The sequence below is a fragment of the Camelina sativa genome, chromosome 16, assembly GCF_000633955.1.
Source record: "Camelina sativa cultivar DH55 chromosome 16, Cs, whole genome shotgun sequence".
Taxonomy (NCBI): Eukaryota; Viridiplantae; Streptophyta; class Magnoliopsida; order Brassicales; family Brassicaceae; genus Camelina; species Camelina sativa.
The window spans coordinates 23,920,736-23,940,646 of NC_025700.1; the positions used below are offsets into that span (position 1 = coordinate 23,920,736).

The 19,911-nt window shown below is 37.0% G+C and overlaps 7 protein-coding genes across 7 annotated transcripts in view; 5 read left to right on the top strand and 2 right to left on the bottom strand.

Annotated features, from left to right (window-relative positions):
- The window catches only part of LOC104752123 (protein GLUTAMINE DUMPER 4), a gene marked incomplete in the record, with an annotated part of 850 nt that extends 703 nt beyond the window's left edge, over positions 1–147 (top strand). Inside the window, 1 exon segment of the mRNA XM_010474193.2 lies at positions 3–147.
- On the top strand, positions 2,621–5,110 carry LOC104752124 (ADP-ribosylation factor 1). The gene is made up of 8 exons (XM_010474194.2): positions 2,621–2,883; positions 2,992–3,030; positions 3,135–3,197; positions 3,760–3,778; positions 3,905–4,016; positions 4,361–4,408; positions 4,570–4,700; positions 4,815–5,110. Exons 1-8 carry the CDS (start codon positions 2,781–2,783, stop codon positions 4,846–4,848), a joined length of 549 nt encoding a protein of 182 aa, XP_010472496.1. The 5' UTR covers positions 2,621–2,780; the 3' UTR covers positions 4,849–5,110.
- Positions 6,063–7,343, top strand: LOC104752125 (zinc finger protein CONSTANS-LIKE 3-like). Its single transcript, XM_010474195.2, has 2 exons — positions 6,063–6,742; positions 6,845–7,343. Exons 1-2 carry the CDS (start codon positions 6,146–6,148, stop codon positions 7,151–7,153), a joined length of 906 nt encoding a protein of 301 aa, XP_010472497.1. The 5' UTR covers positions 6,063–6,145; the 3' UTR covers positions 7,154–7,343.
- LOC104752127 (peroxidase 18) lies at positions 7,804–9,481 on the bottom strand. Its single transcript, XM_010474196.1, has 4 exons — positions 9,195–9,481; positions 8,925–9,104; positions 8,652–8,817; positions 7,804–8,566 (listed from the first exon to the last, which is right to left on the bottom strand). Exons 1-4 carry the CDS (start codon positions 9,429–9,431, stop codon positions 8,151–8,153), a joined length of 999 nt encoding a protein of 332 aa, XP_010472498.1. The 5' UTR covers positions 9,432–9,481; the 3' UTR covers positions 7,804–8,150.
- Positions 11,128–13,169, top strand: LOC104752128 (protein TIC 55, chloroplastic-like). The gene is made up of 3 exons (XM_010474197.1): positions 11,128–11,605; positions 11,734–11,836; positions 11,923–13,169. The coding sequence occupies exons 1-3, from the start codon at positions 11,214–11,216 to the stop codon at positions 13,042–13,044; spliced, it is 1,617 nt and encodes a 538-aa protein (XP_010472499.1). The 5' UTR covers positions 11,128–11,213; the 3' UTR covers positions 13,045–13,169.
- Positions 15,112–17,244, top strand: LOC104752130 (protein TIC 55, chloroplastic). The gene is made up of 3 exons (XM_010474199.1): positions 15,112–15,678; positions 15,807–15,909; positions 15,986–17,244. Exons 1-3 carry the CDS (start codon positions 15,275–15,277, stop codon positions 17,105–17,107), a joined length of 1,629 nt encoding a protein of 542 aa, XP_010472501.1. The 5' UTR covers positions 15,112–15,274; the 3' UTR covers positions 17,108–17,244.
- Positions 17,130–19,467, bottom strand: LOC104752129 (zinc finger CCCH domain-containing protein 22). Its single transcript, XM_010474198.2, has 4 exons — positions 19,260–19,467; positions 18,774–19,055; positions 18,413–18,473; positions 17,130–18,281 (listed from the first exon to the last, which is right to left on the bottom strand). The coding sequence occupies exons 1-4, from the start codon at positions 19,383–19,385 to the stop codon at positions 17,266–17,268; spliced, it is 1,485 nt and encodes a 494-aa protein (XP_010472500.1). The 5' UTR covers positions 19,386–19,467; the 3' UTR covers positions 17,130–17,265.

Below are 19,911 nucleotides of genomic sequence, written 5' to 3' on the forward strand. Positions count from 1 at the left end.
GGTTTTTTTTTTTTTTGGATTTTACATTTTTGCTATTAGGTCTTTCTTTTGTTGTTGGGGGATTTTCTTGGGAAATTTTCCGAGGAATGTAAATTTTACTGAGAGAAAATTTTGAGTTATGATGATTAATGAATGTTTTTGTTCGTAGTTTCTTATTCAAAAGCTTCCAAATGTTTCAATGGAAACGTGAATAATCCTATAAACACTGTAATTTTTATATACTTATATTCATATATGAATTAAAAAATACATTCACCTTTGTTTACGTATATATTCTCGACATTTTCTTTCTTTTTTCTTCCAAAGATATTCGTTTATTTACTTTTTGTTTTTCATTATGAATTTATTAAAATGGCCTGGTGTCTCCTCTGTGTAGACGTTACTTGCATTTGTGTATTTTTCTTGCCAAAGAATAGTTGTTTGTACTTTGTACTGATGATGGTGTACTTATATCTGAGAATGTGTGCTTGTAGACACAAGAAAGAAGAATCAAATTCTTTTCTAGTTAAACAAAAAATTAAAAGCACATTTTATGGTATTTTATGGTATCAATCCAAAATAATTCGATTACTTGCCCCGTTAACCTACTTTGCATTTAATTTGACAATGTCCCATCAACAAGACCAAATTTTCTTCTGTTCTCACGCTATTAATGCAGAGAGATTTTGAAGTGAAGTGCACTCCACACAAACGTCAAAAACTTAATTTATGCATTATTTTCAATCAAAATTGTTATCTTGATATAGTAACGGCTTTTTGCCAACTTAAAACTCGTCGATTAGATAGTGATTTAAAATAATTCAAATCAGAATAATCGACTTTTAGATATTTAAATTTTATACATAAGTAGTAATATATTAAAACCTTCAGGCTATATAGACCACTGATTTTAATATTTGTCCATTAGTAGCAGCTAATTAATTTGAATACGTTTGTTCTCTAAAACAAGGGAATGGGACACGTGTCATAAACAGAGGCAAATATGAAAGCAAAGACAATGATTCTGTTTTGACTTATTTGTCACTTGCTGAGCTGTCTCTAGAGGCGCCGAGTAGCCGCGTCTCCCGCAAGAAAGTTCCAAAGCAATACTATAAACCATCTTAAACTTTGTGCAGCATAAATAAACATACAAAATAATTAAAGGAGAACGAACAATTTACTTTCGCTTTTTCCATATAATATGATCATAGTTAGTAGAGTATGAGGTTTTAGTTGTAGAAGTTACATAGGGATGACAATGATGCTCGATTATAAAATTTCTTACTTTGACATAGGTAAACTACAGACTGAAAAGCTTATATTTAATTTTAAAATATATTAAGTGAACACTTGTGATCCAAATATATTAATTTCATGATTAGTAGGATGTAATTTATTTTTTATTTATTGATTGAAATTTCATATTTATTAAGTTATAATTAATCAGTCATATTTTATTAATTAATTCAAATTATTTCGTATGTATCAAAAATTCAAAACTATGAAATTAATTAATTTATAATAATATAAAAGTATTTTCTTTAGTGTACATTTAGTGTTGTCGTTTGATATAGAAAAAAAAAGATCAATGTAACACTAAATCTGATGTTTTTTCCAACACCAATATTTTGGTGTTGTGAGTGGAGTTACGTTTAATATGGAAGAGGTTGAATATGATATTTTGATTGTTGTATGTTTCTAGCATATAATTCTTATTAACCTCAATGTTATACGCTTTAGTTGTTTTCATTTCCCTATTAATTTTGTCTTTTAGAGAGATTATTCCTGTTTCTTTTTGATTCCCTAATCTAGAAGACCACTTTTGCACCTCACAAATGGAGGATCCAAACCTAGTCAAGCTAGGAGTGAAAATTCTGTTGATAAATATTGATACATGCTAGTGTACTTCTAATTAAATTTTTAAAAGAATTAGTTATTCAATATTTATTTAATTATGAAAATATTAAGAGATTTTTTCTTATTATGAATGTCCATCCATGTATAACTACAAACCTACATTACAATCAAATTAAAATGTTATTATCCAATACATATTCTTTTTTTCATTATGAATAGATACAAAATATGTAGTGATGTTAAAATGAGTCTACCTTGCCCATTAAAGCAGAATTAAGGCTCTGCCTCTTTAGTAATATATCCTTTAGAGTTTAGACCATTTATGCTACCCTTTTAGACCTTGCCCATTTATCTTTGTTGTTTTTCCTAGTGCCTATTTAAGCCTGTTTATGACTTTTTTTTTTTTTTCTACAGCTCATAAAGTCATAATGATCTCGACCAAAAAACGCAATCAACCTCTACGAAATCCATGGAAAACCAACATCGCTTTTAAAAACTCAAACACTTTCTTTGGCGGATATCATGAAGCTTTAGGACATCACTCAACTCAACCGAAGGGGGCATTCTAAGAAAACCTATATGCCAAAGCGCATACGAACGACCAACCACATTTTTCTTACTAGCAATCATCATCAATCATGGCCGAGCGATGTGTAGGAAGGTAGCCTATAGATATAATAATGGGCTGGAATGATAACATTAAAGCCCAACACAAAGCCTCTCTCTGGATCAGAAACAACGAAAGAGAGAGAAAAAAAAATGAAATAAACAAAAACGTATATTTCTCGTCCTTCTCGGGATTGTTTTTTTTTTTTTTTCAGTCATCGCATAAACTCACATAGAAGGAGAAAGATCTGAGAGGTCGAATGATCCAAGAGAAGAAATACAATCTCTCTTAGATCGTTTGATCTGATTCGAAACGAAGAAGAAGAAGAAGAAAGAAGATGGGAATCCTATTCACGCGGATGTTCTCTTCCGTGTTTGGCAACAAAGAAGCTCGTATCCTCGTCCTCGGTCTCGACAATGCTGGAAAAACCACAATCCTCTGTATAAATCACTACCTTAATCTTTCGCATTTCGTATCTCTATTGACACATTCAGTGACTAGGGTTTTTGATTCGATCGTTGATTTTTTTGATTCTCTGTGATTTCCAGATCGGCTACAGATGGGGGAAGTTGTCTCTACGATTCCGAGTATGTTATCTATCTCTCTCGATGTTGTTTAAACTATGGATCTAGTTGATGTGTTTTCAGAATTGTGATATTGTGAGGTTGTGATTTTGATCTGATCTTTGCAGCTATTGGATTTAACGTTGAGACTGTTCAGTACAACAATATCAAGTTTCAGGTCTGGGATTTAGGTACGTTTCTTAGAATGTCTTTGCATCGGTAAACTTCGAATTTGAGCTACTAGGAAGGATCAAACCATTTTCTGATGGAATCAGTTTGAGATTCTCTGAGTTACTTAGTATTCTTTCCAAGTTGACTAGCTCCATGTTATACGATCTTCATTGACACATTTGAATGATTGGAATGTTTTTGTTTGAGTGATTTGCCTGAAACCATGATTAGGATAGTCCTTAGATTATATAATTCTTCATAATGATAAGTAGTTGTGGTAGATTGGACTAGTATTATTCATGTTATTACCTCTTTTATGAGTAAGCTTGAAGACGCAGACGAAATTCTCTATATTTGAATATGGGTAACAAAGAGTTCTGTATTATCTTAAAAGGTGATGGATTGATGATAAGTAGCACATTTCTTGCTATGTAGTTTGTTGATTGTTTTGCATAAAATGTATGTTTCTCTTGCTGTTTTAAATACTTACGTATGGTATGGTTGCTATTTACGATTTACATTTTTAATAACTAAATTGTTTTGGCGAAACACAATAAATTAATTACTACTTTCTTGTGACAGGTGGACAAACAAGCATCAGGTAGCTAAATGAACTTTTTTCTCATTTTCATTGCATATTCTGTGTGAAGGCATGATGAGCAGAAATGGCTACATCAAGATTATACTAGTTTGTGTTTTTCCCAAAATTTAATGGTTATTTTGACAGGCCGTACTGGCGATGCTATTTCCCGAATACACAAGCAGTGATCTATGTTGTTGACTCGAGTGATACAGATAGAATCGGGGTGGCGAAAGAGGAGTTTCATGCAATTTTGGAGGTAAACTACTGCTGCGGCTTCCTTTTCATACACTGCTGTATTGTTTTCATGTTAGACTTCTTGCATCCAAAATTAATCTAGGAGAACCTTTTTCTGCCAACGTACAATATAAAGAAATACAATCTTTGCTCAATTGCGTGTATCAAGTATTCTTAAATTATCAAATGAGCTTCGAGTAGTATCTAGGTTAGTGCTGGATGGAAAGGAAAAAGTGATCATGTCGCTCTGTAGATCTTAGAATCTATCCTTAAACTGTTTCATTATGCAACAAAAGCTCACAACGAAGTGTACCTCTGCCACTGTCAGCATTTGAATCTGACTCTCTTGTCAATTGTCTTTTATAGGAAGAGGAATTGAAAGGTGCGGTGGTTCTGATATTTGCAAACAAGCAGGTTAGTAGTATCTAATTTTTAGATCTTCTGATAAATTTTGACTGTTCGCATTGGTTTTCTGTTGCTAAAAAAGCTTTAGTTTGTTTGCATGCGTTATAAACACTTCTGCTGAAAACATCTACAGTAATCTGGTCTGAGTTTTCTTAAATCTGACTAAACAGGATCTTCCTGGTGCACTCGATGATGCGGCTGTTACAGAAGCTTTGGAGTTGCATAAGATAAAGAGTCGTCAATGGGCAATCTTCAAAACTTGTGCTGTGAAAGGCGAGGGACTTTTTGAGGGATTGGACTGGTACGCACATTCTGAAACTGAGCCTAACCATTTATTTGTCCTATTACTGAAAGTGAACCCATTTCGTTATGCGTTTGTTCTCAAATATTCTACTTTCTCCATCTTGGTCTTCAGGTTGAGTAATACGTTGAAGTCGGGCAGTGGCTAAAATCATCTTCATACACCAATTGGTCATCCCTCAAAGAGTGTATCTTCGATCATTTATACTTATTGGTTTGTTTAGTATGTTTTATCTTAGTTCGTCATCCTATGAGTTAATATCAATGACATGTTCACTTAATATTGTCTCTTTTTTGTTGTTGGTGTTTTGTTTCCTTCTGAAAAAAAAAACTCAACGAGGATTTTTGATTGAGACCCATAAGGGATACAACACCTTTTAACATGAAATTGAACTGATTTTAGACGAAGCACTGATAGGCGTCCAAGTGATGTTTTGTCGACTTGGACTAATAAGCTCAAATGTTGAACTGTTAAAGAGTCTGAATAATGTTACATTTGTCTGCTCCTACGGCTTCTCTTTCTGGATATTTGCTTGTGTTTGTATGAAATTCCTAATTTGGTTATGTTTGTATAAAAATTCTGAATGGAAAAAAACTAAAAAAAGTTTCAAGTTTGCATGTGTTGAAATAAGATACGAGACAGTATTGAAAAAAATCTCAAGCTTGCATGTGTTATAAATTGCCAATTTGATTGAATTTTGCAATTCCTATTATAGTGAACTGTTGTTGAGCTTGAAAACACATATTTAAGTCGTCTGACTAAATTATTGGGTTTGGTTGTTAGATACATCAGTTTGGTTATGTATTTATATATGTACAAATATTTGGTTCTGTTATCTTTTAAAAAGAAAATTTGGTATAGTCTAGGTTACTTTGCTCTAAATTACTTTAGAAGTCAATAAAATGACCAAAAATGACAAAATGGTCGGTTTGGTTTATTTATTTTTGGTTCTAGTGATCGAGGGCTTTAAGTTATCTATATCTGTTCTTGATGGTCTCGTCCAGTGAAAAGCTTTTTTTTTTTCCGCCCCAGTGAAAAGCTTTTCTAGTGATGATACTAGTAATGACTTGCATACTGTACACAGTGTTACTTGTTTATCCGAATTTACTTCGTTGCCGACAAAAAAAGAAGTAAAAGAAAATTCCGAACTTTCCATATGTTCCTTTTGTGAAAGTTCCGAAAGGAAAATAAAGCACAACCTTTCACATCACAATGACTAGGCCCACTTCTCCTCAATGTCTCACTCTATTCGGCTAAGGTTCGCTAACGTGTCATCTACCTATTCGTTACTCTCAGATCTCCATGACCCAGCGCGTTCCATACAATCGCCACTTCCACAGCACCAAGAGTCAATTAGAGAAAAAAAGCTGACTCAGTTCAATTATTAAAATAATCAAAAACAGTAGAGAAGAGAGAGAGACAGAGAGAATAAAAAAATAAAATCAATGGCGTCGTCGAGGCTGTGCGACTCATGCAAATCGACGGCGGCGACTTTATTCTGCCGAGCTGACGCAGCGTTTCTCTGCGGCCAATGCGACGGTAAGATCCACACAGCTAACAAACTCGCTTCCCGTCACGAACGAGTCTGGCTATGCGAAGTCTGCGAACAAGCACCAGCACACGTCACCTGCAAAGCCGACGCCGCTGCTCTCTGCATCGCCTGCGACCGTGATATCCACTCAGCTAATCCGCTCTCTCGCCGCCACGATCGAGTCCCGATCGTTCCGTTCTACGACGCTGTTTCGGGATCTGCCAAATCCGCCTCCTCCTCCATCAATTTCGTTGACGACGACGGTGGTTACGCTGACGTTAGCGTCGAAGCTGCGTCGTGGCTTTTGCCTAAAGAAGGAGGAGTCGAGATCTCTAATTTGTTCTCCGATCTTGAGTATCCGAAGATGGAGGTTACGTCGGAGAATAGCTCCGGTAACGATGGAGTCGTTCCTGTTCAGAACAAGACGATGTTTCTCGGTGAAGATTACTTCAATTTCGATCTCGCTCCTTCCAAAACTTCTCAACAAGGATTCAATTTCATCAACCAAACTGTACGATTACGAATCTTCTGATCATGTTTAAGATCTAGATCTTGGAATTTTTTTTTGGATCTGAGTGATTTGTTGTTGTGGGAATGATTTTTTTTGTTTTAGGATTCGTCGAGATCTTTAGATGTAGCATTGGTGCCTGAAAATGGTGGAGTTACGGCGGCGATAGCGACGGTGACGACGCCAGTTGTGCAGTTGTCACCGGCGGAGAGGGAAGCTAGGGTTTTGAGGTATAGAGAGAAGAGGAAGAATCGGAAGTTTGAGAAGACGATTAGGTACGCGTCGCGTAAAGCTTACGCTGAGATGAGGCCGAGGATCAAAGGACGTTTTGCTAAGCGTACAGATTCGAGAGGTGAAGATGGTGGTGGAGACGTCGGAGTTTATGGCGGTTTCGGCGTTGTTCCGAGTTTCTGACCCTACCGGTTAAAGAAACTTGGTGGTAACGTAACGGTTAATAGAAGATTAAAATTACTATAATGTTTTCCTATTTTAATCAGGGGCTAAGTTATTAGAATATTGTTGTTTTTAAACAATTAATTTTTACCATATTTTATAGTAGTAGTTTACTTGAAGTTGAACTAATAAATTTTGATTTACTATCTCAGTAAACGATTTTAATATATATATAAAAATACTGGTACTATATAATTAATTTTTGTCGACATATATATAATTAGTCTTAATATCAAGGGTTTGAATTGAACATAAAGATTATCAGAAGCAAATTGTTGTCTTGTTTCTGTCGAGCTGTCTACCAGAAGTTGCCAGTTTGTTCTAAATCTCGTTATATTCTTAACATGTTTTACTTTATAAATTTGCATATTCGTTAATTTTGAATTAAAATCTAAAATTGTGTTTTATGTGTAATTAAAAAATAAAAAATGTCATAATCAAACGTCTACACTAAACTTGGATGAGTTGATTTGTTTTTAAAGAAATCTTGTGGGGATATAAAAGTTGAATTTTGATCGTTAAAATTTGGGTTGTAGAAAGATAGATATTAGGAAAATAGAAATTTAAGAAAATAGAAATTTATCGTTCATATTACAAGACGTTCATTAGTCTTTTTTTTTTTTTTTTTTTTTGGGCGAAACATTCATTAGTCTATCATTAAACAACCTCTTGTACTCTTTTTCCAAACCAGTGTGTTTCAGCACATGAAAACAATATAAACCTGCACTACTAGTTTTGTCAACACATGAAAATCCTTGATAAGTAAATTTTACTTTCTGCCACTCTTTCAGTAAAATACTGTGGAGTAATAATTAATTTTGATTTTTGCTAAATTCGTATTTGTCTACATTGAGCTGAAAATAAATAAATAAAGAAATCGTATTTCACTATTAAATATAACTAATACACTATTTTCCAGTTGTGCTCCCCTCTGTTTAGAACTTGGTCTCATCTTCTTTTAATTAACAGCAGAACAAGAACGTCTGATCTCACCTTCTTCACCAACTCGCACACCTATCACACTCATCTTCATAAACGACTCAGTCCATCTCTCGAAGAAACTCTCCTGATCATTTGCAAGAATCTCAACAATCTTCCTCGTTCGATCATCTTCCATGAGAACTGAATCCGTCTGAAACAAACCCTTGTGAGCTAGCAGATTCTTGTAGTACTGATTATCGAACGTCGAAGATGTCTCTGGATCGTTTTCAACGACCGTGGTTGTCGGATCCAATGACGATGAACACTTGTTCATAAGTGTTTGGGCATAGGAGTTATCAAGAGACGAGTCTATTAACTCTAAATTTCCTTTGGGATCAAGCTTAAACCTACTGTTGAACGTGTTGCAATGCGCAGCTCCAATAGTGTGCGCTCCTGAGACCGTAACATAATCGAATTTTTCAGACGTGTTTGGAAAAATAAAACTCTTCTTCTTCGAATATCAAGAAACAGAACATACCAGAGAGGACGACTAGATCTTGAATAGATAAGCCTTTAGAGGAAAATATATTGATCATTTTATCAACTGTGAAATCGGTATCGATGATGTTTGGTCTGACGTTTGCCGCCATTGAGACCGTCCCGTCTCTTCTCCCTGTCGGTATCGGAACTACCGGTCCTCCAAGCTGTCCGAAAAATAGTATTCACAACAACAAGAAACAGAGTTTTTAAAAACCAAAAAAAAAGAAACAAACAGTTATACTTATGTATGTGAATTTGATGAACTTCTTACAGCTTCTACTGCATCTCGAGCAGCAAGAACAAGGATATCAGCGCAAGACACTGTGCCTGGACAAAAGATTTCAAGAACATTTTTGATGCTTTCTATAACAGCGAATCCTCCTAGAGACGCGTTACCAGGGTCACTTCGCTCTGTACCGTTCCCTCGAATCAAGACTGAACCATCACAACCCTAAGACAGCAATGACGACAAAAAAATCTCAGTTTAGTGGAAACGCCTTGTTACGCAAGTAAGAGGTGGCCTTGAAGCAATGTAATATACCTGAACGAAGCAGTCATGGAAGATGAGGCGGAGAAGCTTCCCAAGGACTGATGGATCAGAGGAAGAAGCAGATCTAACTGTGTTCCTCACGATTAACTCAGCTCCAGGGCAAGAACCGGCGTAGAAGTTAAAAGAGAGGTCAGCTACTGAGGAAGAAATAAGCAAAAGTAGTGGAAGACATAGGAGAAGAGAGAACAAGGTCGATTTTGGTCTGCATGAAGAAACTTGCAACGCCATTTTTTATTTGTTTGAAATGTGTCTATCTCAAGAGAGGGAAAGAGAAGTTGTTTAATCTACCCAAAGAGAGAGAAGCGGTAGTTGTTGTGATAAATGATAACTGTAATTGCATGTGTGTTCGTGTCAGATGGAGAGAGAAAGAGTCAGGGATGGTTGAGTCAGGAGAATTTAATGACGGTATCTTTACTCTCTCTTATGGGAGAGTCATCATCTATGCCGATCATCAATATGCAAAACAAGATTTGTATTTTTAGTGTTAATGCCACAAGTTGAAAGTAGTGAATCCAATCACTGCAAGTAGGAGATCAGGAAAAGGAACCCTGAAATAGTATATGAATATTTTCTTCAGCATTGTGAAAAAGAAACTAGACAACTTTTTTTTGTGTGTGTACCTTTCAGATATTTCTTCTTTTGAATGAAAAATAACTCACTCTAATCATTTAAGGGAATTCATCTTTTTTTTTCTTCTTTTTTTTGGCTTGTTACAGTAGTATATATCACTTTTGTAGAGAACTGAAAGAAAAAAGAGAGTCTATAAATAGAGAAATTGTACAAAAAGATCATGTAATGTGCCTTGAGAAACTCTTCAAATGTATATATTTTACAAGGAAAACAAAAATGACAAGCGAAGGAGAGATTTGGAGTTGCTATACATAAATACAGTCTATCTGATTTTACTCACGGAGAATGAAATGTTAATAACTAACCAGTACTACTACTGTACTACTTACCAGTTACCAAGTACGGGATCATAGATCCGCTAAGGTCCAAGAACCATTAACAATAAAACAATTTTTTGTTGGTAGCCTTGTCCAAGATTATTACCATGTAGTTTTCAAGTTTGCGTATCATATCAAACCTTAAAGGGGTCATTCGGAGGGCTCTAACCTGATTTCGTGTAAGAGGGAAACCACAATTGAATTTTTAGTGTTACCGCTACTCTACTAGTCACTCTTCAGTCTTCACCATATAAAACCTCAGAGGGTCCAGGCTCTTACTCGATTTCTTGAATCGATAGATCATCAAACCCATGCAAATTAACCCCTTGATGCCCAACGTTTGTCTCTTATTAGTTTACGCTTTCTTTTATTTCATATATTTACTCTACTTGCAACCGTGACACAAACCAAAACCCTCTTTTATATTATAGTTCTAGCTTTACGTCGTTCTGAAGGACTTGTATTACAACTTCTCTCTGTGGAACTGGATTCTTAAATACTACTTCATATGATTCACTGTGCACTTGCAGTAGTCTGCTCTTTTGAGGTAAAAGATTTAAAATGAAAAACAATACCACATCAACGATTTTACCATTAACAATTCTTTCCGACCATACTAGATTCCCATACAAATGAAAGTGTAAAAGTAGAAAACCAAAAGTCACAGAACCAAACTAGACACAAAAAAATACCAGAATATGATTAATTCTTTCCTTCGCATTACCAGAAATTTGTATAGTCTAATCCACCTGCAGCCCCCTAGACACAAATCTCACGGAAACATTTTAATCTTGGGGACTGTTTTTATTGCCCAGACTCTCATTCAGTTTATTTGTCATCACTCATCCGCTTCTGTGCCACCAATATAGGCTCTGATGTCCTCATTTAACTAGTGTTTAGAAACAAAATAACAATGCACGTTTACAAACCGACACCGTTTTCTCTAAATTTTCTACTTCTCATATATGTGGTGGAACGAGGTCCAACGGTTTGGACAAGCAAACCTTTATGATCTATTTAGCAGAAGCGCAATGCCATCGATTCTTGTAATAAAGAGTCCGCCATGGCTGTTCCTTTTCTAAGCTCCTCTCTTCACCTCACAGCTACTTCTCCAATCCTCTTCACTAAAGTAACAACAACACCCATAATCCACAGAACAACATGCACAGCACCGACGAAACCCCGTTTCCATCTCCTCCGCCGTTCCGCCGCCGCCGGTACCGCCGTGGTTGATCAGACAGAAGGAGGAGGAGGAGAGGTTTTTATAAACCCTGAAGAAGAGAAACGTGTTGAGGTGGCTGATTACGATTGGAGGGAGGAGTGGTACCCTTTGTACCTCACCAGAAACGTCCCCGAGGATGCGCCGCTTGGCCTCACCGTCTTCGATAGCCAAATAGTTTTGTATAAAGACGGCGAAGGAACATTTCGCTGTTACGAGGATCGTTGTCCTCATCGGTAAGTGATTGATCTAGCAACCACTCGTTTTTTCTGATCTCTACAGAATCTTAGTTACTTGTTGGAAATGTAGAAAAGGACAAAGATTTCGTTTTTTTTTTTACTAGTGTGAGTTTTGTCTTTTTAAGGTTGGCTAAGTTGTCTGAAGGACAACTAATTGATGGGAGATTGGAATGTCTGTACCATGGTTGGCAATTTGAAGGAGATGGCAAATGTGTCAAGATTCCTCAGGTTTATTTGTTGTTCACTGATTTTGCTACTGACGTTTATCAAATTTTGGAGATTTTGTATTCACTTGATGTTTTTTTTTATAGCAGCTTCCTGCAAGTGCCAAGATTCCAAAGGCGGCTTGTGTGAAGACGTACGAGGTGAAGGATTCACAAGGAGTTGTATGGGTTTGGATGTCAACAAAGACATCTCCTAACCCTGAAAAGCTTCCTTGGTTTGAGCATTTTGCTAGACCTGGTTTTCGCGACATATCCACTACTCACGAGCTTCCTTATGACCATTCCATTCTTCTCGAGAATCTGATGGATCCGGCTCATGTCCCTATTTCTCATGACAGAACTGACTTCACTGCTAAAAGAGAAGATGCGCAGCCTCTGGTTTTTGAGGTCACCGAGAGAACTAACCGAGGTTTCGCAGGGACTTGGGGACCGGCGAAAGACGGCGGGAAGGGTAGTAGTCTACTTCGGTTTGATGCTCCATGTGTTCTGCAGTACAATCGAGAATTTGAGGGGAAGGACGGGGTGAAGAACTACTTTTCAGCGCTGTTTCTTTGTAGACCTACAGGGCAAGGGAAGTCTATGATTATTAGTAGGTTTGGGGTCACGAAAAGATCACCATTGGTTTCAGTGTTCCCTCAATGGTATTGGCATCAGAATGCCTGCAAGATCTTTGAACAAGACATGGGATTCCTATCGTCTCAAAACGAGGTTCTGATGAAGGAGAAAGTACCAACTAAGGACTTGTATTTAAATCTCAAGTCATCGGACACATGGGTTGCTGAGTATAGAAAGTGGATGGACAAAGTTGGTCATGGTATGCCTTATCATTTCGGGCATAGGACCATATCTCTCCCCAAGGTTCCTCCTGTAGTGGAACATGCCCCAGCAGGGATCATTGCAGCTCTCTCAGCTTCTTACCCTGCAAAAGGAGGAATTGGAACTATGCACGCTCCCAATTTGGCTAACCGGTACTTCAGACATATTATCCATTGTAGAAGCTGCAGCAAAGCGATCAAATCTTTTGAGCTCTGGAAAAATATCCTCTCTGCCACGGCAGTTGTTTTGGTGACTTTGGCCATTCTGGTGGTTAGTAGACAGTGGAAGGCTGTCCTGTTAGGTTCAGCAGCATTGTGCTCAGCCGCAGCTTATGGTTGCTTAAGAGCTATAGAACTAAACACCAATAACTTCATTAGAACACACAGAAGACTATGAAAATGTATATTGGTATGTCTTTCTTCTTCCAACATGTATTTCATGGAATACCATTTTGCTTGTAAACTCAACTATAATTCATTCAAAAGGCTCCAGTGTTTGCCATAAATCATACAGTTTAACCATGACAAGGTTCTATGTTCTTTTTTTTTTTGGTAGGCACAAGGTTCTAAGTTCTTGATAATTATGAATATGATGTCTTTGAAAGTAGACTAGCTCATCATCTAGATCTTCTAATTATCTTATAATATTATTGGATTGTGTCTAAATTACACTGGCCTAATTTAAATCCGGATAAATATATTAATTTATAGCTATTATTAATTAATTTACCAAGTATATTAATTTATAGAGGTTTACCGTACTTCGTGTATTTAGGAATTAGAACTACGTATTAAAGTTGAAGTCGAAAAAAGAAAGCGTCGGTATTTGTATATATCATATATGTATAATAGATAAATATGCTTTGCTTTGGTTATTTCAGTTATGCTTCAGTTACTCCGTTACTAACCAAAACCGATTTCTAAAAGATATTAATATCCAGTCGGTTATTCAATGATATCTAAACTCAAATCGAAGCCGATTTTTCGATTCGGTTAATTGGTAACCAGTTTTTTTTTCTCAGGCCTAAAGTGATAGAACAGAGTCTGTAAGATAAAATGATCCATCTAAAAATTAAATAGCTATTTGATAGTAAAAGGAAACAAAGTCTATCATATTAAATGATGATCTATCTGCACTAGACAAAGTTTTTATTTGATCATGATCAATCCAGAAAAAAACATAATATATAATATTTATGTTCTAATAATATAAATTAAAACAATTTTAATTCTACTTACCTCGTAAAAGCTAAAGTGGTAAAGATATCATGTTAATAACGTATTATAAAGAATAAAGAAAAGACAATTATAAAGAATAACGTATTATATATATAATCCTTCTATATGTATAATAGTATACACAGGACCGGCCGAAGGCGAATGATGCCTAAAGCACACCAGAACATGGTTGCCCCTTAATCCCAAATAAAATTTTCTAATAGGAAGTAAATAAGTTTGCAAAAGACACCGAAAAGTTCACTTGTTTAAGAAAAAAAAATTATACACAAACATCAATACATTACTTGTTGACAAAAGAACAAAAGAGAACACATAAAACACATAATCAACGAATAACTGAAATTGCATTATCAGATTACACACCAAAAACACAAGCAATCCACGAAATGTCACATTATCAAATGGACAAATAGTTAGTGGAGACTCGATCTACGAAGGTTAAATAGGAGTTAATATAATCACTTATCACTTTGATGTTTGAATTACTTGTAACTTGTAAAATTATGACTCTATTCTGTATGAAAAAGAAGAAAAAAAAAACATTGTTGCAGTAGCGTTTGATGGTGCTTGATGATGTTCTCTTAATTCTTTCGGCGAAATTTGGAAGAAGAAGAACATGAAATAGGAAAAAAAAATCTTATACACTGTAAAAGCAAATATAAGACCCACTGCACTATTAATGGAGCTTATCAAACTTTGCTGCCCCTAAAATGTCCACAATATTTGGCCCATAAAATTCTTGTTTTACGGGTTTTAGGTCAGGACCGGCTTTAATACACTAGTATGAACTATGAAAATAGAGAGATCGAAAGAGTGAAGTGAGAAAAGTAACACTTTTTTTTTCTCTCTCTTATTCTTGTATGAACTATGAATATAAGAAATTAACTTTTGAGCCTAAGTAAATATGATAGAAGACATTATATAAAGTAGATAAGCGTAAGTGATGGATTATCACCTACATAATTATCCATATATAACAAAACAAATATAAGACTTTTCAAAACACGCAAAAGCGACACCATTTTGCTAACTTTTCAACATCTCATATGTGGTGGAACGAGGTTCAGCGGTTGGACAAGCAACCTTAAAGCATGAGAATCGCTCGTCTCTCAGACTTGGGTTTCTCGGCCGACATATGTCAACACAATTTTAAGTATAAACACAAATTATATTAATATTTATTGGAAATTAGCTATAAAATGCAAGTGTCAGAAACTTGTAAGTAACGTTTATGCTGTCTTCCACTCTCTCTCCTCCTTATTCTCTTTTTTTTCCTTTATAGTTTGTTTATTCTGATAGTGATAGACTCTCCTAAATATCATCGATGCTCTTTATGATCTATTTAGCAGAAGGGAATTTTCATCGATTCTTGTAATAAAGAGTCCGCCATGGCTGCTCATTTTCTAAGCTCCTCTCTTCAACTCACAGCTACTTCTCCAATCCTCTTCACTAAGATAACAACACCTATAATCCACAACCAATTCAACCACAGAACGACATGCAGAGCACCGACGAACCCCCGTTTCCATTTCCTCCGCCGTGCCGCCGACGCCGCCGTGGCTGATCAGACAGAAGAAGGAGGAAGAGGAGGAGAGGTTCTTTTAAACCCTGAAGAAGAGAAACGTGTTGAGGTGGCTGATTACGATTGGACAGAGGAGTGGTACCCTTTGTACCTCACCAGAAACGTTCCCGAGGATGCGCCCCTTGGCCTCACTGTCTTTGATCGCCAAATAGTTTTGTATAAAGACGGCGAAGGTACACTTCGCTGTTACGAGGATCGTTGTCCTCATCGGTAAGAGATTGATCCAGCAAACAACAACTTGTTTTCTGATGTCTACAAAATCTTTGATTAGTTGCTGGAAATGTGGAAAAAGACAAAGATTTTGTTTTTACTTGTTTGAGTTTTGTTTTGTCTTTTAGGTTGGCGAAGTTGTCTGAAGGACAATTAATTGATGGGAGATTGGAATGTCTGTACCATGGTTGGCAATTTGAAGGAGATGGAAAATGTGTCAAGATTCCTCAGGTTTTTTTTTTTCGTTCACTGAGGTTAATCAAATTTTGGAGATTTTGTATTCACTTGATGGTTTTTTTTATAACAGCTTCCTGCAAGTGCCAAGATTCCAAAGGCGGCTTGCGTGAAGACATACGAGGTGAAGGATTCACAAGGAGTTGTATGGGTTTGGATGTCAACAAAGACACCTTCTAACCCTGAAAAGCTTCCTTGGTTTGAGCATTTTGCTAGACCTGGTTTTTTCGACATATCCACAACTCACGAGCTTCCTTATGACCATTCCATTCTTCTGGAGAATCTGATGGATCCGGCTCATGTCCCTATTTCTCATGATAGAACTGACTTCAGTGCAAAAAGAGAAGATGCTCAGCCTCTGGTTTTTGAGGTCACCGAGAGAACTAACCGGGGTTTCGCAGGGACTTGGGGAAAGGAGAAAGACGGCGGGAAAGGGAGTAATTTACTTCGGTTTGATGCTCCATGTGTTCTGCAGAACAATCGAGAATTTGATGGGAAGGACGGGGTGAAGAACTACTTTTCAGGGCTGTTTCTCTGTAGACCAACAGGGCAAGGGAAGTCTATGCTTATTGTTAGGTTTGGGGTCACGAAAATGTCACCTTTGGTTTCAGTGTTACCTCAATGGTTCTCGCATCAGAATGCCTGCAAGGTCTTTGAACAAGACATGGGGTTCCTATCGTCTCAAAACGAAGTTCTGATGAAAGAGAAAGTACCAACTAAGGACTTGTATTTAAATCTCAAGTCATCGGACACATGGGTCACTGAGTATAGAAAGTGGATGGACAAAGTTGGTCATGGGATGCCTTACCATTTTGGGCATAGGACCATATCTCTCCCCAAGGTTCCTCCCGTAGTGGAGCATGCCCCAGCAGGGCTCATTGCAGCTCTCTCAGCTTCTTACCCTGCAAAAGGAGGAATTGGAACTATGCACGCTCCCAATTTGGCTAACCGGTACTTCAGACATATTATCCATTGTAGAAGCTGCAGCAAAGCGATCAAATCTTTCGAGCTCTGGAAAAATATCCTCTCTGCCACGGCAATTGTTTTGACGACTTTGGCCATTCTGGTGGTTAGTAGACAGTGGAAGGCTGTCCTGTTAGGTTCAGCAGCATTGCTCTCAGCCGCAGCTTATGCTTGCTTAAGAGCTATAGAACTAAACACCAATAACTTCATTAGAACACACAGAAGACTATGAAAATGTATATTGGTATGTCTCCTCTACCTCCAACATGTATTTCATGGAATACCATTTTGCTTGTAAACGCAACTATAATTCAAAAGGTTCCAGTGTTTGCTATAAATCATACAGTTTAACCATGAAAATTATGTTAACCTGGTGCAAGGTTCTATGTTCTAAAACTTGAGCCATTTCTTCTCTTTCTCTTTGATTTCTACTGCATTGGAGGCAGCTGCTTGAGATGCTAGTGTACTCGCCAATGCCTTTCGGACTTGGTTCAGTCTTTTTGTCGCAGCATCTGAAACGACTTGATCTTTCTTGTTTCTGTTGACCATCTGTTCTAGTTTCATTAGTTCCACCTTCAAGTCCTTGATTTCGTCTTGGTATGCAACCAAAGCTTTCCTGTCTACTGGACCACTGTTTTGCTTCTTTTTTACGGACTCCATCCTGCTTACTTTCTCATGGCTTCTAGGAAAAATTTGTTCGTTGATAAAGCTAAACAAATCTGGCTTCGATTCCTCTTTTTGTTTCGCTGCTCTAGCTGCTTCTGCAAACTTCTTCTCACGCTTCCTTTTCCCACCTCTGCTCCTTTTCTTCTTCTGCTTCTCGCTTTTACCTTCTCCGTTTTTAACATGCTCAAGAGCATAATCCAGCGACCGCTTTGCTGGAAGTACTTTTACTAAGACAGGATTTAATATCCCTTGACCAGAGGCACCAAGACCCATCCCTTCACGGTAACCCATACTTGCCATCATCTTCGAAGCTATTCCTCTGGTGTGATTCTCCCACTTAGCAAATAAGGCGGTGTCAGTTTGGACGCCTCTTGGTTGATTTGTGCTTTCTAGAAAGCCTATGCCTTGTGGAGACTCTTCATCATAATCACTTGAAATAGATTCGCCAGAATCTGAATCACCACTCCCTTCTTCGTTCTCCTCCTCCTCTTCCCCGTCATCATCAGTCATCTGAGCGTATTCTGACAATGCCATAGCATCAGATCCTAGCTTTGCGGAGCTTCCATCATCTCTGAAAACAATTCCGCCAACTTGTAACTCATCATCCCATGATTCAAGTTCAGCCTTCCTCCATATGTCGTCTTTACCGCCAGAAACGGCCCAAATCTTGGAGCCTACCATCGATTCTTTCCACTCAGTCTGTGCATAGTTCTTTAGAGAAGATAACGGCACATCTAGTCCTGCATTGATATCTTGCAGTTAATCACCAGAATGACAAATTGACCACATTCCCGACTTATAAAATCCTAATGTAGTGACACTATACACATAAACAATAGCGATAAATCATCTAATCAAGCGTGAATCATACCATGTGATGAACGACAAGAACTACCAAACCGACACCTCTGTTGCATGAAAAACTTGCACATCTGCAATAGTGCGGTGCAGCGTTAGTATCTGAGACACAAAAACAACAATTGCACAAATAGCAACATTAACAATCTCAAAATTCATAGCCATTTAATAAACGCTTGTAGCAGAACCTAATTAAGCTACAAAGACAAGCACAACTGAGGCTTTCAGTAACCACTAGCCACCATAACTTTCAGAAACCCAGTTCGTATAACTATTGTAACACAAACTAACCAATAGCTCATGCGGATAACAAAAAGAACTGAGGAAAAAGTACCAAACAGATGAGACTGAGTAAAAGACTACTAATTTCTCACCGTCATACTCTCAGATGTGGGTGTAAGGAAAGAGATCTTAGCAGTATCAGAGCCTTCAAACCCAATAATGCGACCATTATACCAACGACCATCAGTATGTCGAAACCTACATTGCGATCCATCCAAATCCTTTTTCTCTGGCTCCAATTCATTTAGATGCTCTCCAGCATCACGACTCAACCCATTCAGCACTATATCAGCTTCTTGCAATAACCGAGCACGCTTTAAGTGGAAAAGCCCTTCCTCTGTCTCCTTGATTGCTTGGAGAAGTTCTTCATGAACCTTGAGAATAACCAAAACCACACACATGAAAGTAAGAATACAATCAGCATTCGGCTAATCCATACATAAACTATAACTAGGGATCATAAAATTGTTAAACTTTAGGGGGTATTGGTAGTGATAGAGATAGTAGTGAGTTACGAATTGTGGTAATCTTAGTTCTACAGATAACTAGGGATCTGATTTCAGAGAAGAAAAATTTACCGAGAGGAGTTCGGGATTAAATGGGTCAGAAGCTAGGGCTTCGCCGATGGCGGAAAGAGATTCTTTTTGTTCATTGAGCTGAACGTCAAGAAGGTCTTCAAGGGCTTTGTCTTCTTCGCTCGCCATGGGAAGATGATTCTCTCTCGAGGAGGAGGAGAAGGCCAGAGACGAAGAAGACAAAAGATGTCAAAAGAAGAAGAAAACTTCTTGGTTTATGTATGTACCGACCCGGAAACTTAACCGGCTTACATTTTATTATTTTCTCTTCTTTTTTCATAAATCTTTTTTTCTTTTCCATAATTTGGTTTAGCTTTGGGTTCGGTGTATGATATCGGTTCCGGTCAATTTACTTGGTTTTGTTTAATTTTTAGTTATTTCGGTTTGATTTGTTCTTTTACAGTATTCGGTTTTGTGTTTGGTTGGTTTTCAATTCAGTTTACCATGGAGTTGAATTCCTAAAGATTTAAAAGATGCAAATGCAAGTTTTTTTTTTTGTGTTTTTCTGAAGACATTATTTAAATGATCTTTCATCATATACCTCTAGCAAAAATCATTTAACATATTCAACCAATAAAAAAATAATGCAGAATTTAAATAATCAAAAATTATTAAATTAATATTAAAAAGTGCATAGAAACTTCAGAAAATAAAA

Coding starts and splice junctions, on each gene's coding strand:
- LOC104752124 (XM_010474194.2), top strand. CDS start 2,781: ATGGGAATCCTATTCACGCGGATGTTCTCTTCCGTGTTTGGCAACAAA. Junction 2,884..2,991: donor TGGAAAAACCACAATCCTCT/GTATAAATCACT, acceptor TGTGATTTCCAG/ATCGGCTACAGATGGGGGAA. Junction 4,017..4,360: donor AGTTTCATGCAATTTTGGAG/GTAAACTACTGC, acceptor TGTCTTTTATAG/GAAGAGGAATTGAAAGGTGC.
- LOC104752129 (XM_010474198.2), bottom strand. CDS start 19,385: ATGGCGAGCGAAGAAGACAAAGCCCTTGAAGACCTTCTTGACGTTCAG. Junction 19,056..19,259: donor TTAATCCCGAACTCCTCTCG/GTAAATTTTTCT, acceptor GTTATTCTCAAG/GTTCATGAAGAACTTCTCCA. Junction 18,474..18,773: donor CCACATCTGAGAGTATGACG/GTGAGAAATTAG, acceptor GCACTATTGCAG/ATGTGCAAGTTTTTCATGCA.
- LOC104752128 (XM_010474197.1), top strand. CDS start 11,214: ATGGCTGTTCCTTTTCTAAGCTCCTCTCTTCACCTCACAGCTACTTCT. Junction 11,606..11,733: donor GAGGATCGTTGTCCTCATCG/GTAAGTGATTGA, acceptor TGTCTTTTTAAG/GTTGGCTAAGTTGTCTGAAG. Junction 11,837..11,922: donor AATGTGTCAAGATTCCTCAG/GTTTATTTGTTG, acceptor TTTTTATAGCAG/CTTCCTGCAAGTGCCAAGAT.
- LOC104752125 (XM_010474195.2), top strand. CDS start 6,146: ATGGCGTCGTCGAGGCTGTGCGACTCATGCAAATCGACGGCGGCGACT. Junction 6,743..6,844: donor TCAATTTCATCAACCAAACT/GTACGATTACGA, acceptor TTTTTGTTTTAG/GATTCGTCGAGATCTTTAGA.
- LOC104752127 (XM_010474196.1), bottom strand. CDS start 9,431: ATGGCGTTGCAAGTTTCTTCATGCAGACCAAAATCGACCTTGTTCTCT. Junction 9,105..9,194: donor TCCATGACTGCTTCGTTCAG/GTATATTACATT, acceptor TTGCTGTCTTAG/GGTTGTGATGGTTCAGTCTT. Junction 8,818..8,924: donor CTCGAGATGCAGTAGAAGCT/GTAAGAAGTTCA, acceptor TTTTTCGGACAG/CTTGGAGGACCGGTAGTTCC.
- LOC104752130 (XM_010474199.1), top strand. CDS start 15,275: ATGGCTGCTCATTTTCTAAGCTCCTCTCTTCAACTCACAGCTACTTCT. Junction 15,679..15,806: donor GAGGATCGTTGTCCTCATCG/GTAAGAGATTGA, acceptor TTTGTCTTTTAG/GTTGGCGAAGTTGTCTGAAG. Junction 15,910..15,985: donor AATGTGTCAAGATTCCTCAG/GTTTTTTTTTTT, acceptor TTTTTATAACAG/CTTCCTGCAAGTGCCAAGAT.